The 16,826-nt window shown below is 39.5% G+C and overlaps 1 protein-coding gene across 1 annotated transcript; it reads left to right on the plus strand.

Moving 5' to 3' along the window:
* Positions 1–11,862: 11,862 nt before the first annotated feature.
* LOC120475105 (E3 ubiquitin-protein ligase TRIM16) lies at positions 11,863–16,090 on the plus strand. The gene is made up of 6 exons (XM_089133582.1): positions 11,863–12,456; positions 13,076–13,171; positions 13,259–13,492; positions 13,958–14,111; positions 14,264–14,311; positions 15,211–16,090. The coding sequence occupies exons 1-6, from the start codon at positions 11,878–11,880 to the stop codon at positions 15,792–15,794; spliced, it is 1,695 nt and encodes a 564-aa protein (XP_088989708.1). The 5' UTR covers positions 11,863–11,877; the 3' UTR covers positions 15,795–16,090.
* Positions 16,091–16,826: the final 736 nt, after the last annotated feature.

Here is a 16,826-nt window from a genome sequence, read left to right on the forward strand (position 1 = left end):
TTTGATAATGTTTTTTTATTATTCCTGTTTTGAATAGCATTTCATTCTGATGGAGATGATGTCATACAAACATTAGTCTTATTGCTGGATGAGGAACAGAAAGTGTTTATCACAAACATAATTTCATATTCATTTATTTAGTATTTGTTTCATCTCTCTTTGAAATGTTTAGGTCTCAAGCACCTTTCACACCACAGACAATAACTATAAAGTTTAAATAATTGTTCTAGTTCTCTGAACAAAATTACAAACGCAACACTTGTTTTTGCCCCGAGCTGGACTCAAAGATCTAAGACTTTTTCTATGTACACAAAAGGCACAAATATTGTTCACAAATCTGTCTAAATCTGTGTTAGTGAGCACTTCTCCTTTGGTGAGATCATCCATCATCCTCACAGGTGTGGCGTATCGAGAGCAGGATTATTGCACAGGTGTGCCTTAGGCTGTCCACAATAAAAGGCCTCTCTAAAATGTGCAGTTTTAGGTCAAGGGTTCGATTCCCAGAGAAAGCAAGAACTGATAAGAATGTAAATGTCCTTGAGATGCAATGCAAGTGGCTTTGGATAAAAGCATCCGCCAAATGCATAAACGTAAACGTAAAAACCATCAGAATCCATCCGAGTTTAAAAACATGTAGACGACAAAACATATTTTAATAGTTCTGGTTATTGGTGTGAACGGGTATTAAATCTTGTGCTGTTGTTACGAACAAACAAAAACAGTCCGTTGTTACTGCGCTCTAAAAAATGCTGGGTTGTTTTAACCCAATTTTGGGTCAAATATGGGACCCAGCCATTGGGTTACATTTTTAAATTACATTCTTAACCCAGTGTTTGAGTTTGTCCATATTTGACCCAAAACAACCCAGCATTTTTTTTTAGAGTGTGATGATATTTTGAATATCAATTAAACATGAACTAAAAATGGACAATTCTTATTATTTACTGAAAATATACATGGAGCAAATCTTTACTGTGACTGTAAACTGCGATATTGTGGACTGATAGGCATTATATCACACATTTCTGTAAGGCTGCTCTGAAACAGTGTTTATTGTGAAAAGCTATACAAATAAAACTTGACTTGTCCTGTACACAGAAGTGTAACATTAAACACCTTTACCATGTATGAACAAATCTCTAAATCTCTTGAAATCAGGAATCTGCACCTCAAGTACAACTGTGGACTGAAGGATTTGTAGATGATGTGCGTAAAGAAGTTCACCTGCAGAATAAAGACCAACAAGAAACAGGTAAGTTACGTGTGTGTGTGTGTGTGTGAGGGAAGGAAGCTGATCACATGTGTGCTGCTTAAGTAACACATTTGACATTTAACACACTCTCGTTGTTGAGAGTTCATGAACCTGGCATAATCAGTGACCATTCTCTGACCTCTGAATTACTTCATATTTTATTACTGACTTTTTTCTTTTCTTTAAAGATGTTTGAACTTAAAATAAATTAGGCTTGTAGTTTTTAGTCAAGAACTAAGACTTCTCTGGGATCTAAAATGTTAATCTATTTTAAAGAATAAAGTTGAGACATCTGTGTTCGTGAATTTCTCTTCACTTCTGCTAAATGTTTACCAGAATATTTCCCCAAATTCACACTAGCCACTATTAGCTACAGTCTCTATCGTTTCAAAATGCAAACACTATATGTCTATTTTTTCCACTCAATTATGTCATAATAACAAAATACTATGCTGTAGAAAAGCCATTTTTTGTCGTAATAACCGGATGTTAAAACAACTTCGTAATAATGAGATGTTATGCCGTTAAAATGTCATATGATGTAAAAACGGCTCAACATCTCGTTGTTATGACATATAGTAGTTTAACATTAAAAAGTGTTAATGACATCTGTTGGATATTTCCAGTCAGGTGATCTATACCTCTTCAGTCTTATTTTTAGTATTGTTTAACAGATAACTGACACTACTATAGGAGATTGATGATGGCAACTGGTCAAGAATCTCCATCTATGGAGACAGGATTATAAAAGCTAGGCTTTTGTGAGGACAATGGACACATGAAGAACAACAAGATGTTAGAGAAAAGAAGGAAAAGAGACAGGATGGTTTCACTAGGTAAACAAATAAGGAAGCGCTCAGGTGGAGGAACTAGAACCGCTGAAATCTCTAAAAATGCAAAGAAATTGTCTCAGTCACGTATGTAACCCTCGTTCCCTGAGTAGGGAACAGAGACGTTACATCGTATGACGACGAATGGGGTTTTGCTTAGAAAGCCTATCGACTTCAAGTATTACGAAAAGAGCCAATGGCCAACATGACATCATGACTTTTGCGTAAACATACACGCCACTTTCGAGTCAGGTGGCGTGTTATGTCTACGCATTTTGAGCTATCCGCGTGTATGCGTGTATGTCTACGCCATTAACGTCCGAGTCTGTACACGCCGTCAAATGTCCGCGCGAAACTAAGCAAAATGTAGATCTACATCTGGGGAGCGATCTTGTCTTTCCTAGGATGGTAAGGGAACAGTCATAAATGCCATTAACTCCAGTGACGGTTAGGTTTAGGGACGGGGTTGAGGTAAGTCAGATATTTATATAACGTTAAGTCAACGGCGTTCATAAACACGCTGAAAAGTGATTATGCGTCTTGATAGCACGCCAAAAATAGAAATACGAATTGGTGTGTCATACACACGCTACTTCATGAGATCAGTCTGTCCCAGCCGCTTCACACTCGGCTGCAAACCGTCCCAGTGCATGCTGAAGGTCCTGGTGTGAAGGGGCCAACACGACAACATCATCCGCAAAGAGCAGAGACGAAATCATGTGGTCCCCAAACCTGACACCCTCCGGCCCCTGGCTGCGCCTAGAAATTCTGTCCATAAAAATCAGCCAGATCATTCATAATTTTAAAGGGGTGGTTTAATGTTTTTTTTCTTTGCATGATTGTGTTTATATTCCAGAGGTAGGGGTTGATGCAAATGTATGGGTTAGTGACATCTAAAACCAGCTGTAGTCTCAATCGAGTCGTTTTTGTAAGCATTAAACTTCCTGATTTTTAAAAGACGATTTCTCTGCTTACATCGAACTTTCTGCTGTAACTTTGCAGATACTGTTCATGCATGCACCAACAACTACTTAAACAACTGCATTACACACTATTTAAAATGAAAAAAGTGAAATCGCAATCAAAACCCCACCCCTTTAAATTAATAATATTCTTAAATAAACAGAGAGAAACTCTACCTCCCACTCTGTTCTCTCTAACGAAATTAACCGAAGTATATAGATAATTTAATGACTTCTCTAGAGTGCTCTGTAAGCCATGTTTTAGATAAATCAATAATAAAAAAACTGATATTTAAGTGAAAATAAATAGTGAATGAAATTGTCAAAATTCCTTGAAAGATTTCTTATGAGAAATCTTGTGAATATGTTCAAGTGAAAAGTGAAAAAACATTTGAAGGCAGAGATGCACATAAATCATTAAACTGAGTTTCAGCATAAAAACAACAAAATTGGAAGCATGTATTGATGAAAAAAAAATTAAAATCTGGATCAACATCAAACTTACAAGCATCAAGTGTAGATAGAAAGGGCTTAAAGCTCAAATTTGTTGGAATCAATGATGTATATAAAGACTAATACAATAAATGTGTGATTAACTAATCAAAAATACCAAAAATAAATCAAAAATTGAACTGGTATTAATCTAGTGAGCTAAACTCTATACATGTCCCTTCATTTGTTTTGGTGGATTTTGATGGATGAACAATAAGTTTGGTATATCTCAAGTATGCAATGTCACCATACTTGAGATACGGTGCAAATAAATTCATACCTATCCAGAATCCTAAGGTTACTAACATAAAAACAACAACTCAAAAGACCCTATACCTAACCGAAATAGCCTTAATATAGGCTGAATTGACGTTAATTAAAAATAACCCCAGACGCATTACCATAATCCGAGAAAACACCATAGCACAGGCCACAACAGAAATTACCTCCCTAATACAACAAAAACTCAATTCAACTCCACACACACAATTCAACGGCAAGATACAGAAGCGACCCTAGAAAACCAAAAACAACAATACAAACAGAACAGGAACATCATCCACCATCCACCATGGGTGGATGATGTCTTCTCATCATCTCAACAACAAATCAACACTATAAGGAATGCACCTCCACCTAGAAATCCACTTCCCTTAGAGAACTACAAAATACTCAAGATCTCCCAACCATTGAATTCCCCAAAACCATCTGAAATCTGCCTACTCTACATTCTCTGAATATTATAATTATTAGAAGTCAGAGATAGGAATCCCCCATCCCAATGTCATCAAGCCAAGCAAGTCTCCTGGAAAGGATAAACTACCGATGAACCTCCAGTCCGAGGATCCATCTAAAGTCTATAGAAAACACCAGAAACAAACGTAAACAGGTACAACAGGTACAACAGGTACCTCTTGCCTTCGATCTCAGTGACAGAGAACACAGTAACCCAACCAACCTACAAAAATGCATGCAACGCTTACAGGAAGCGGCTCACCAAACATTCCCGAATGCAGTGATCAAGATTCCTGTTACAAACTATGACAAGAGCCAACCACTGACAAGTGTCAAAAATATCAAGTTCCTAAATAACATAATCCAAGAAACAAGGTTGAGCATACCACCCTTAAACTGGAATCAATTCAGAACATTAAAAGAGGGAGACCATTTGAATGAACATTTGACTTACTCTTTTTAACTGAAAGGTACACCGAGGGTAGCAGAACCCATAAAAAAATGAAAAAAAAAACATTACCAACCTTTAAAAAATTGACGAATTAAAGGGATAGTTCACTTTGAAATTAATTTTTGATATGTTTTATCTTACCTGAAGTGCATCCAAGATGTAGGTGTCTTTGTTTCCACAGTATTTTCAATTTTGACATTTTTCGGTCAAACCGTTCTTGTCTGTCAGTCATATAATGGAATTCTATGGGGATTTTCTAAAAGAGCAGCACAGAGAAGTCCAGATTAAACATGATTTAATGACTCATAAATGTAAGTACACATTGATGGCCTAAGACACGAAACGAGCGGTTTGTGTGAGAAAACCAACAGTATTTATATTATTTTTTTAACTCGTGTAATCACAGCCATGTCCAACTGAATCATGTCCAACGTTCCGCCAGAAGTGATCGCTTGCGCGTGTGCGTCACTCATTATTTACTAGGGGTGTAACGGTACATGTATTCGTATTGAACCGTTTCGATTCGAGGCTTCCGGTTCGGTACGCATACAAACCGAACGATTGCTTGGACCATTTTTCCTGCCGGCAAAATTCGTGCTGACGCGGCCAACACAACGTTGCGCAACATCAAATGGCAAGCGTAATGAAAGCAGAACGAAACTGCGCTCCTCGTTATGTGCTTCACGGATCGTTTATCAGTTCGGACCAGCAACATCTGTGCAGCGCGAGCCGATCTTGATCAAGCAACACTGTTACCACACCGCGCTAAGAGATCCGCTAAAGAAAACATTTGAATTCGCCACTGAGGTAATAACATCGCTGCGAGATCTAGTGAGATGCATTCACATTTCTCCGTTATTAACCGTAGATCTCTATTAGATCAAACAGCGCTGTCATGGAAACCAGGAGAAACATTGTGCCGTACAATGAACTAGTAATACTTTCGTCCACAGACCAGCAACATTCACACATCAACACTAACTGGAACCAGTTTGGCTGGAAAAGTACTTCACACATCTTTTTCCAGCACTTCAAAATTCTATTATATAAATAAATATATATTTAAATGTTATTTTTAATGTGGTGACCAAAACATTATTTGTTCATCCTTCAAAGATGACCCCCATTTATAAACCTGAAAGTTTCAAGATCTAGGAAAACTCACACTTATTTAAAAATATTTTTTCTTACAAAAAGGAAATTTCTCTGCCATTTCTTTCTTTTTGCTGTATCGAAAACGTACCGAACCGTGACTTTAAAACCGAGGTACGTACCGAACCGTGATTTTTGTGTACCGTTACACCCCTATTATTTACACAGAGATTTCAGAAGTTTTACCTTTCATTGTGAAGATCTAAACATATTTAGATATACAGGAAATCACAATGGAAGACGATTTTGATATATCTAAAAATGTTCACAGTGAAAGGTAAAACTTCCGAAATCTCTGCGTAAACAATGAGTGATGCACACGCGTAAGCGATCACTTCCGGCGGAACGTTGGACATCGGGAGCAGCTGGGGTTAGATGTCTTGCTCATGGACACCTCGACACTCAGGTGGAACCAGGGATTGAACCATCAACCTTCTGGTTTGTTGTAGACAACCTACATGAACCACTGAGCCACTGCCGCCCCAAAGATATTGAATGTCTTTAATAATTCTAGTCTTAAGCCAGTTATTTGTCAGTTGTCATTGGTTCATAAGATCACTTAGAAAGTGTAAGTAAATGATTAATTAGGTATTTAAATGTACATTTATACATCTTATTATTCAGACATATAGTAATATTTACTTGTGCTTTATTAACATGTATTTTTACTCTAATTCATGGTTAATTCAGGTAGTTATAAAGCATTTAGTAGTTGTCGATTAACTATTTTTCTGAGCCCATCCAAAGTGAGGACTATTCATGCCTTGTAAAGCATTTATAAAGGAGATTTAAAGGCTAAGTTAAATATTTCTATGTTCTGTATCACTGTGTTGTGTTTGTTTCCTTTTCTGTTTAGTCTTAAAATCTGTTGTAAATGCTTTACAAGGAAACGTAAAGTTTTTTTTCTTCCAGTTGGGCGTGTCATCTATTCCCTGGATGTATAATTATTGTAGACCATGCCTGCGATATTGGTTTATCGGAATTGTCCCCTTGGTTTTATCTCTTTGGGTTCTTACATTTTATCTATGGTGGTAAAGTCTTTTGGTATTTATTGTATTTTGGGTTCAAAATAATATAAATGTATTGTTTTTTGCATAGTTTACATGTAATGGCATATATGTAGTTTTTTGTATTCAGCGGGATGTTTTGTAATGTGACCACTTCTGGCCATATCCAGGGTTTACTAGTTCTTCGAAGCCTCTGAAGTTTTTCTTCCACTTGATTTTTCAATCGGCGGCTGGGAACCAGTACATCCCAAAAGTTTGTTTCTTTTGAACACTGCAATGATGTTGGTTTCAATGTCTTTTTGGATGGGTGCCAGTATTGTTTGGTAATGTTTTATTTTATTTATAGCAAATTAGGGAGATGTAAAGGAGTATGTGTTGGCTGGTAACAGAGCTTGGTTGTCTCTGGGTGGTTTAGGCCTTGGGTTTGTGTCGTTTTGGTTGTGTTCTTTATATATCTGTCTTAATTTTTGTCTGGGATAACCTCTTTTGTGAAGAGCTTGAAATAGAGTTTGGCGGAGCAGGACAGAAGGAGTCCATTTGAGGAGAGAAACCTACAACCTCTGCTTAATGTGCTTCTTTGGCTGCTTGTATTGCTGGGCTATTTCCTTCAGAAGCCAACGGATGGAGAACTAGTTGATAACCAGCAAATGGGCTACAACAAAGTTGTCTCATCCTTATCTCTTTCACCTTGAATTCAACTCTGTCCAGCTGCTTCTGCACACACATATCACTCTGTAATGCTCTCCAGCCAAACACTCACAGTAATATGTTAAATTCATTGTATTATAAATACAATACATATGCAACAGTTCTGTAAAACACATATACAGCTTTTGCAGCAAACAAACAAACATATAAACATATATATATATATATATATTAGCTAAATATGTCACACAATGAAGCAGGGTAGTTATATTCTTATGCATAATATACATATACTTTAGCCTGGATGCCAGCCCGAACTCCGCCCACAACATTTTTTGGACGGGAAGTTCGGTCTGGACTCAATCCATTGAGGAGTAATTATGATCGGTTCAGAAATCATCGGGCCAATCAAATTGCCAGGGAGGGCTTTATACGATGATGGACAGATGATCTGCAGGGACGTAATCATCACGTTATCAAAGAGCGCTAACTGTCTTCCCTCAGAGACGACTGCAGCTGGAGAATTGAGATGTATAGATTCAGCTGTCGCGTCTGTTGTGAAATAAATCGACAGCGCATTCATTTTAATAGACAAACAGAAAACTGCAATCAAAGCATTTGTCGGTCGGAAAGATATTTTTGCCGTCCCACATGATTCGGGAAAAGTGTAACTTATCAGCTGGCTCTGACGGTCGTTAAGAAGATGGGACGTAATGAAAAGCCTGTGGTCGTTGTGGTTTCTCCTTTGGTCGCATTCATGAAGGAGTAAGTAAAAGAAGCAACACTCGTTATTTAACTTCTAAAATAAGTAAAGCTAGGCTACGTTCTGTATTTGACAACTGTATGCAAAGTAGCTGACTTACTGCGTTGCTCTGATTGGTTTACCGACTATCCAATTGAGTGCAGAGTTGTTATTTTTCCTGGTTCGGTTAAGACACGCCTCATAATCAAAGCCAGACGGAGGGGTTTCAGACTCATCTTCCGATAGGAAAATGAGTATGACGAAGTCAGGCTACATATACTGTATAATCGGGGTGTAACGGTTCATATAATTTACGGTTTGGTTCAATACGACACAGTGGTGTCACAAGTGCTGGAAAAAGATGTGTGACATTCTTGAAAGCATTTGACTATTCCTGCCAAACTTCCATGGTTCCCTTTCGAACGGTCGGTCGTATTGCGTAACTCTATGCTATGAGCAAAACTCTTTTTTTCTACAAATACTGAAGCCATTTTATATTATAGAGCAATGCTACTGCACAGCGATAATAGTGCAGAGACTACTCGCATGCTATTGGCTGGTCAGTGATAACTGCTCGATCCTATAGCAGAGCGAACTCATTACGCAAACCGAACGTAATTTTGGCCTTGGTGCCTTCCCTCACTTGGACTAGAGTCTCACGGGCTCTAATCCAAGTGCAGTGACACCTCTGGATAAAGGCGTGGGAAACGCCAAACTGGGAAAAATAGGCGGCTGGTAACCTACACTACAATCAAACTGAGATAGGCCCGTGGATGACACTCCACCATAGATAGCTGCTGACTCCACAAGGAACGATTCTTGGAGACCAAACATTGCAACGCTCTCTCCAAATCTTGGTTGGCTCTCTCAGTTTGGCCATTACTCTGGGGATGAAACCCACAGGACAGACTGACAATCGCTCCCAGTAAGTTAGAAAATTCTTGCCAAAATTTGGACACAAATTAGGGTCCTCTGTCGGAAACTAAATCGGTCGGGAGGCCATGTAAGCGAAAGATGTGATTTACGATGATTAACGCTGGATGACAAGCCACATTGGAGCAATACCCCTACTGAATTACATCAGACCCGGCACAAATAACCGATTCGGTAGGAAACCGGGCTGAGGCGTTACCCCTTCTAAGGACGTCTTGACCTTTGACTCAACCTCCCATGTGAGTGTGGAGACAAATAGTGTTTCTAAAATACGCGATAACGAATCGGGTTTGATGTTTTTGGAACCCGGCAGTACGAGAGAGTAAAATAAAAACGACAGAAAAAAGTGCCCACCGAGCCTGCCTGGAGTTGAATCTTTTGGTGGTTCTAATATATTCAAGGTTCTTGTGATCATTCCAGACAATACAAGTTACCCCCGACTCCTCCAATGCTAACTTGACTGCCAATAACTCTCTGTTACCAATGTCATAATTACGTTCAGCACGGGATAAACGATGGGACAAAAACGTGCAGGGGTGCATCTTGTCATCTTTGGGAGAATGTTGGGATGGCACTGCACCTACCCCCACCTCTGACACATCAACCTCCACCCTGAACTGATGTGATGGATCAGGGGCGATTAAGATGGGGGCTGAAACGAAGCAACCTTTCAGTTTGGCAAACACAGCATCGGCTGTGTCTGACCACCTGAACGCAGTTCTGGGGGAGGTCAAGGCGGTTTAGAGGCGTGGCTAGTTGGCTGAAGTTGTGAATAAAACGCGAACCCCAGAAACCTCAGAAGGGCCTTACCAGAATCTGGACATGCTGCACGTGTTCCTGGAGAGAAGAGGAAAAAATCAATCTGTCATCCAGGTAGACATATATGAATTGATCAATCATTTCTTGCAGCACGTCGTTGACGAGTGCCTGGAAGACCTCTAGGGAGTTGGACAAACCGAATGGCATGACCAAATATTCAAAGTGCCCCCTGGGGGTATTAAAAGCAGTCTTCCAATCATCCCCCTCCCTATTGCGGACCAAATGATAAGCATTACGCAAATCCAATTTCGTGAAGATCGACGGCCCTTGTAATCAATACAAGGTTGCAAAGATCTGTCCTTTTTCCCCACAAAAAAAGAACCCAGCACCCGCTGGAGAAAAGGAATGACGGACGAACCCTGTTGCTAGAGAATCAGAAATAGATTTCTCCATAGCCTCCCTTTCTGGAACAGAAAGCGAATATATAACTTGCCTTTAGGCGGAGACTTACCTGACAGTAACTCTATGGCACAGTCATAGGGACGATGTGGAGGAAGAGAAGAAGCACGAGACTTACTGAACACCTCCTTCAGGTCAAGGTACTCCGCGGGCACGTTAGACAAATCCACTGCTTCCTCCTGAAACACAGAGACAGAAACAGACGGACAGGCAGACACAAGACAAGACTTATGATATTCCTAGATCGTTTTTGAGATTTGCTTTCCAACGGGTGGCCTACAAGTATACAGTCCTGCCGTTCGGGCTGTCCCTTTTACAAAGTGAGTTGATGCACCACTTGCCTCCTTGAGACAGAAGGGAATGCGCATCTTGAACTACTGCGACGACTGGCTCGTTCTGGCCCATTTGGAGACGGACCTGAACTCTCACAGATTTGTGCCATTTGGAATGCCTGGGACTAAACACAGAATAAACACAGTCAAGAGAGGCTTTCCTTCCTGGGTGCAGTTATAGACTCGCCTCATGGCCTTGGCATCAGCAGTACTTCCGCTGGGTATGCTTCAAATGCGCTAAAACCACAGGTTTCTCCCCAGGCATGGCTCTCAGCCCATCTTCATATCACAAACACGGAGGTACGGTTGCATATCATCTGCCTAGAAATGCTGGTGATTTTGCTGGCCCTCAAAACATTCCTACCACACCTCGGGGAGTCACCATGTCCTGGTCCGGACAGAAGGCTTAAGCTCTTCAGATCTGTATGCAATTGGCTGAAAGCACAGGGCTTCACCGCAGTAGTTTGAAAAGCTACAGCTCGCCCTGTTGCTCCGTCTGTACTTTTGGTTAAAAAAAATGTAGCAAAGTTAAACATTTTATTTGTAATAAACTCAAGTAAAAGTATCACCATTGTATTATATAATTATAATTCAATTGGAAAATATACTCAAGGAATGTAATGGAAGTATTTATAATTACTACTTATTCACCTCTGGAACTAGACACACTTTTAATGCCTTACAAGTGTACTCATTGATTCCTGATTCTCAGTAACCTTTTGAGTGTTTTGAGTGATCGTCTGAGATTGACATCTAGTAGACATTTTATGATCTGTGACTTTACAGCGGGGTTCCTATTTCTAATCCTGGAGTGAGAAAATATTCCAGCTGGAATTCAGAGTTTCATTCCAGCTGTTACTGAACACACCTGAATCACACCTGAAAGTTGTTTTGCATGTAAACTAACATCCAGGTGTGTGGGAGTATGATTGAAACTGAACCCCACAGGAATAAGGCTGTCCAGGACCAGGAATGAGGAACCTGCTTTACAGACTTGAAGATAAACCTGTTTTGTACACATCATTCAAACACAGAACCAGGAAACAGGAATCACATGAGTTCAGGGAAAGAGAAACTGAAGTGCAGTCGAGCTGTTGTGTGTTTGTGTGTCTCATGAAGTAAAATGGCAGAAGCCAGAATTTCAGTGGATCAGAAGGAGTTCCTGTGTCCAGTGTGTCTGGATCTCCTGAAGGATCCAGTGGCCATTCCCTGTGGACACAGTTACTGTAAGATCTGTATTACAGACTGCTGGGATCAGGAGGACGAGAAGAGAGTCTACAGCTGCCCTCAGTGCAGACAGACCTTCAGTTCAAGACCTGCTTTAGCTAAAAACACCATGCTGGCTGAACTGGTGGAGAAACTGAAGAAGACTACACTTGGTAATGACTGTTACGCTGGAGCTGGAGATGTGCAGTGTGACGTCTGTACTGGAAGAAAACACAAAGCCGTCAAGTCCTGTCTGGTGTGTCTGGAGTCGTACTGTCAGACTCATTTTAACCGTCATGAGGAATTTCACTCCCGTAAGCCTCATAAAGTGACCGACGCCACTGGACGACTGCAGGAGATGATCTGCCAAACACATGATAAACTCCTCGAGGTTTTCTGCCGCACTGACCAGAAGTGTATATGTGTGCTGTGTACGATGTACGAACATAAAAACCACGACACTGTATCAGCTGCAGCGCAGAGGACAGAGAAACAGGTATGAAACTAGACACTGATGAAATAATGTTGACACTGTTTATATTGGCACCATATGATCAGGAAACATCATTCACACTGCAGACGTCACAGAAGTGAAGAGCAGCTGTAAGTCGACTTTCACCGCTGAGCGGATTTGAGCTTCACATTTAACTTAACAGAAAATATGCTGAAAATACACCTCAAACATTTTATCAACACAAACTTTTGTACAACAAGCTTTAAAGAAGCAACATAAAATAATGCAAATTATATCTCTGTCAAGAATAACACGAGTTAAATGCAGCGACAGACTCAAAGAGTTTCTGTTCAGTAAATCTGACTCAGTCCAGTTGAACTATATAGATCCGCAAGTCTGTTATTCAGCAGAAACTCTGTCATTGTGAAGCTTTACATCTGTGTGTCAGTTTGACTTTTATGATGCTTATGCTTGCAGTGTGAAACAGAACTTCTGCTTCATGTAAATTCATGTTCAATGGTGGTAAAACTGATCCATCATCCCTTCAGGAGTTTGAACTTCCAGCCATTGGTTATTAATTCTCCTGTCACTGGATTCAACTCTTCTCATGATGATATAGTGAGAGTGTAAAGTGCATCTCTGTTATTGGTTTGTGCTGCAGAAGCAGCTGAAGGAGACGCAGAGGTCGTTCCAGCAGAGGATCCAGCAGAGAGAGAAAGATCTTCAGCAGCTGAGAGAGGCTGTAGAGTCTCATAAGGTGAGTCTGGAGAAGAAGAGAAGTTTGAGAAGTCTCAGTCAGGACTCACTGAAGCTCACTGTGTGATTGTGATGTGTGTCCTAACAGCGCTCTGCACACACAGCAGTGGAGGACAGCGAGAGGATCTTCACTGAGCTCATCCGCTCCATTGAGAGAAGCCGCTCTGAGGCGACACAGCGGATCAGAGATCAGGAAAAGACTGCAGTGAGTCGAGCTGAAGAACGACTGGAGCGACTGGAGCAGGAGATCAATGATCTGAGGAGGAGAGAGGCTGAGCTGGAGCAGCTTTCACACACACAGGATCACATACGGTTCCTGCAGGTAACACAGAACAGAAGAACAGGATCATAGTGGACAAGAGCAAGAGACTCAGAGAAACATTTGATGAGAGCAGAATGAGCCTCTGACTGAAGTGTTGATCTGTGTGTTCGGTTATGATATAATCATCAGTCAGACTCTCATCTGATCATCTTCACTCACATCTCAACTTTCTTCTGATATCACATATAATGAGGAAATCAGTGAACTTGATGATAGTTTGAGTAATATTCATCAAAGTTGCATCAGATGATCCTCAAAATTAACAGAATTGACAGTACTTTCATAATTGTTTGCCTTTAACATGTTGAATCTTCATCTCTAATGTGACATAATGAATATGAGAAGAATGAAGCTGCTGGATTGAGGAGAGTTACTGCAGATCATCAAGAGCCGCACACATCTGACAGTAGAGCCGGTTATTGATGAAGTGTGGAGGTGATGAGCTTTGATTTGTGTTTTCTGTAGAGTTTCCAGTCTCTCTCAGCTCCTCCTGAATCTACAGACGTCAATGACAATCCCTTCAGTTCTCTCTCCTCTTTTGATGGCGTGAGAGAATCTGTCCGTCAGCTGAGAGACAGACTGGAGGATTTCTGCAAAGAGAAGAAGATCTCTGACAGAGGTAAAGTCCTGGAGATCCTGCTCTCAGAAATGATCCTCCATCATCTCAGATCATGCCAGAGAAGATCATATTAGAAATGTCTTAGGAACGGATGCAGGGATCATTTTCTCTAGACATGATAATCACACTCTTCATGTCTGTTATTTCCACAGTCACTCTCTCCAACATTGTTCCCAGGACCAGGAACGACTTCCTACAATGTAAGTCACTAAGAAAACCAGCAGAAAACTCTCTGAGTGTGTTCATGTTCTTCCTGGAGAAGTGGAAGAAAACATGACAGAAGAGTTTTATAGTTGATCTTGGAAATGATGATTTGCACACGATATCTGATAAACTGAGACACGGATAAGAGTTCAGCTACACTGAAAAAATTATAACATTGATTCAACCTGAATAATTTGAATAGTAATAGACCACAAGCATCTCTTCTGCTGAAACACGAACAGGCCTTTCCCTTTATTCAAAGAGGAAATCCTGTTTTCTAAAGTGTTATTAGTCATAACTACTATTTAGATATAAGAGTATTTTTCATATTTAGATGAGCTCACAAAAATAGTTAACTGACAACTCCTAAATGTTTTGTAAGTTCCTGAATTAATCATGAATTACAGTAGAAATCCTTAATAGAGGATTTATTAACACACTAACTATTACTATATGACTAAATAATAGTTTATTAATCATTTACCTTTCTAAATGATCTTATGTATCACTAACAACTCCTTATTATCTGTTTTTAATCATGTAATATAAATAATTTAGAAATGATAAATTGATCATTAGTATAGTTTATATTATATGTAATAATAAGTATGTGTTATAGTAATAATAAAGTATGAAAATAAAATTATTAAACACGTTATATTCTACCATTACATTTATTTTTATAATTCAAGAATAAAGCATTCATAGCTGTATTTATAAACTGCTTATTAATGTCTATTCATGTTTTATAAATGATGTATTAACTAAGTACTAATGCTTAACTAATGATTAATAGCATGCTGTTATTATAAAGTGTTACCAGTTCATGGAAAAGTCATTTTTACAGATTTACAGATTCATAATTCCTGATTGTGATGTGTTTTATCTCCATCAGATTCCCATCAGCTCAATCTGGATCTGAACACAGTGCATAAACACCTCCGTCTGTCTGAGAGGAACAGAGTGATTACTGACACTTACCCAGAGTTTCAGTCGTATCCTGATCATCCAGACAGATTTGATGTATATCAACAGGTGTTGTGTAGAGAGAGTGTGTGTGGACGCTGTTACTGGGAGATTGAGTGGAGTGATGGTGTGTTTCGTGGTGTGTGTATATCAGTGTCATATAAGAGCATCAGCAGGAAGGGATCGGGTAAAGAGTGTGTGTTTGGACGTAATGATCAGTCCTGGAGTTTATTCTGCTTTCCCTCGAGTTACTTATTCATACACAATAACATAGAGACTGAACTCCCTGTAAAGCCCATCAGCAGGAGAACAGGAGTGTGTGTGGATCACAGAGTAGGAGTGTGTGTGGATAACAGAGTAGGAGTGTGTGTGGATCACAGTGCAGGAACTCTGTCCTTCTACAGCGTCTCTGACACACTGATCCTCATACACACAGTCCAGACCACATTCACTCAGCCGCTCTATCCTGGGTTTAGGGTTTATGGTTCTGGATCATCAGTGAAACTGTGTTGATGAATCAGAATACACTGTAGAGAGATTCTACCCATAATGCTTTGAGCTGCATGATAAATCATAAACACTGAGATGTTATAGAGTCTCTTACTTTCTCTTTATTAATAATACAGCTGAGATTCTGTCAGTGAAATAACATGTTCAGATTATGGTTGAGTAAGTGAGCTTGATGATGATATAATATTCCCCGCTAAACTCAATAACAATATTGTTTCGTCTCGTTATCTCTGATGTGTGCCTTGTGTAAAGTGTTTGTAGATGTAGATACGCATTTGTTTATATGAGAGATTGTGTGTGTGTGTGTGTGTTTCTTTCCTCTTTTGTTCATGAAAAGTCAAATAAAAAGATATATAAAAGGAAACTCCCTGTTTCCACTCAAGTTCACTTCAGAATGAAACTACATTGATAATAGAAATCTCTCACACAAACTCAGGACGGTCTGATGTTGAATTCCCAAATAAAAGTCCTCCAAAAAGTCAAATTTAACCAGATTTGTGAATAAATTCAGATAGATAAAGAAAACTGTTTTCACTCGATTCTTAGTTGTGTAAATTTAAATGTTGTTGCTATAAGCACCATTTCTAAAAACACATTTGATGTAATGTGTCTGAGGAGAAGAAGCCACAGTCTGACAAACGGCCATCCCAGATAGCAAACTGACATTGAATCAACGTGGAAATATGACATCGAAACAATGTTGATCTGACATTGTTTTGCTCATCGAATTAACGTTGAACCAACGTCAGACGCGTCATTCTTTCAAAACTAACGGAAAATCAACTTGAAATCAACGCGTTGTTTCAACGTTATGAAAGCAAACCAATTTTCGATTTTCATTTAGCTTTGAAGAATGCCGCGTCTGACGTTGGTTCAACGTTAATTCGATGAGCAAAATCAACGTTGTTTCAATGTCATGAGAGACGTCGTTTCCACATTGATTCAATGTCAGTTTGCTGTCTGGGATCTCAACTACATTTCTGCAAATTAATAATCATACTAGTTTAAATTATGAAATTAAATGGTTTCACATAT

This window comes from Pimephales promelas, chromosome 7, assembly GCF_988280905.1.
Source record: "Pimephales promelas chromosome 7, fPimPro1.hap1.1, whole genome shotgun sequence".
In the NCBI taxonomy this organism is placed as follows: Eukaryota; Metazoa; Chordata; class Actinopteri; order Cypriniformes; family Leuciscidae; genus Pimephales; species Pimephales promelas.

What these genes read in the sequence shown, in the direction of transcription:
- LOC120475105 (XM_089133582.1), top strand. Translation starts at nt 11,878, where the DNA reads ATGGCAGAAGCCAGAATTTCAGTGGATCAGAAGGAGTTCCTGTGTCCA. An exon ending in CGCAGAGGACAGAGAAACAG is followed by an intron (nt 12,457 to 13,075) that starts GTATGAAACTAG and finishes TTTGTGCTGCAG; the next exon opens with AAGCAGCTGAAGGAGACGCA. An exon ending in AGGCTGTAGAGTCTCATAAG is followed by an intron (nt 13,172 to 13,258) that starts GTGAGTCTGGAG and finishes GTGTCCTAACAG; the next exon opens with CGCTCTGCACACACAGCAGT.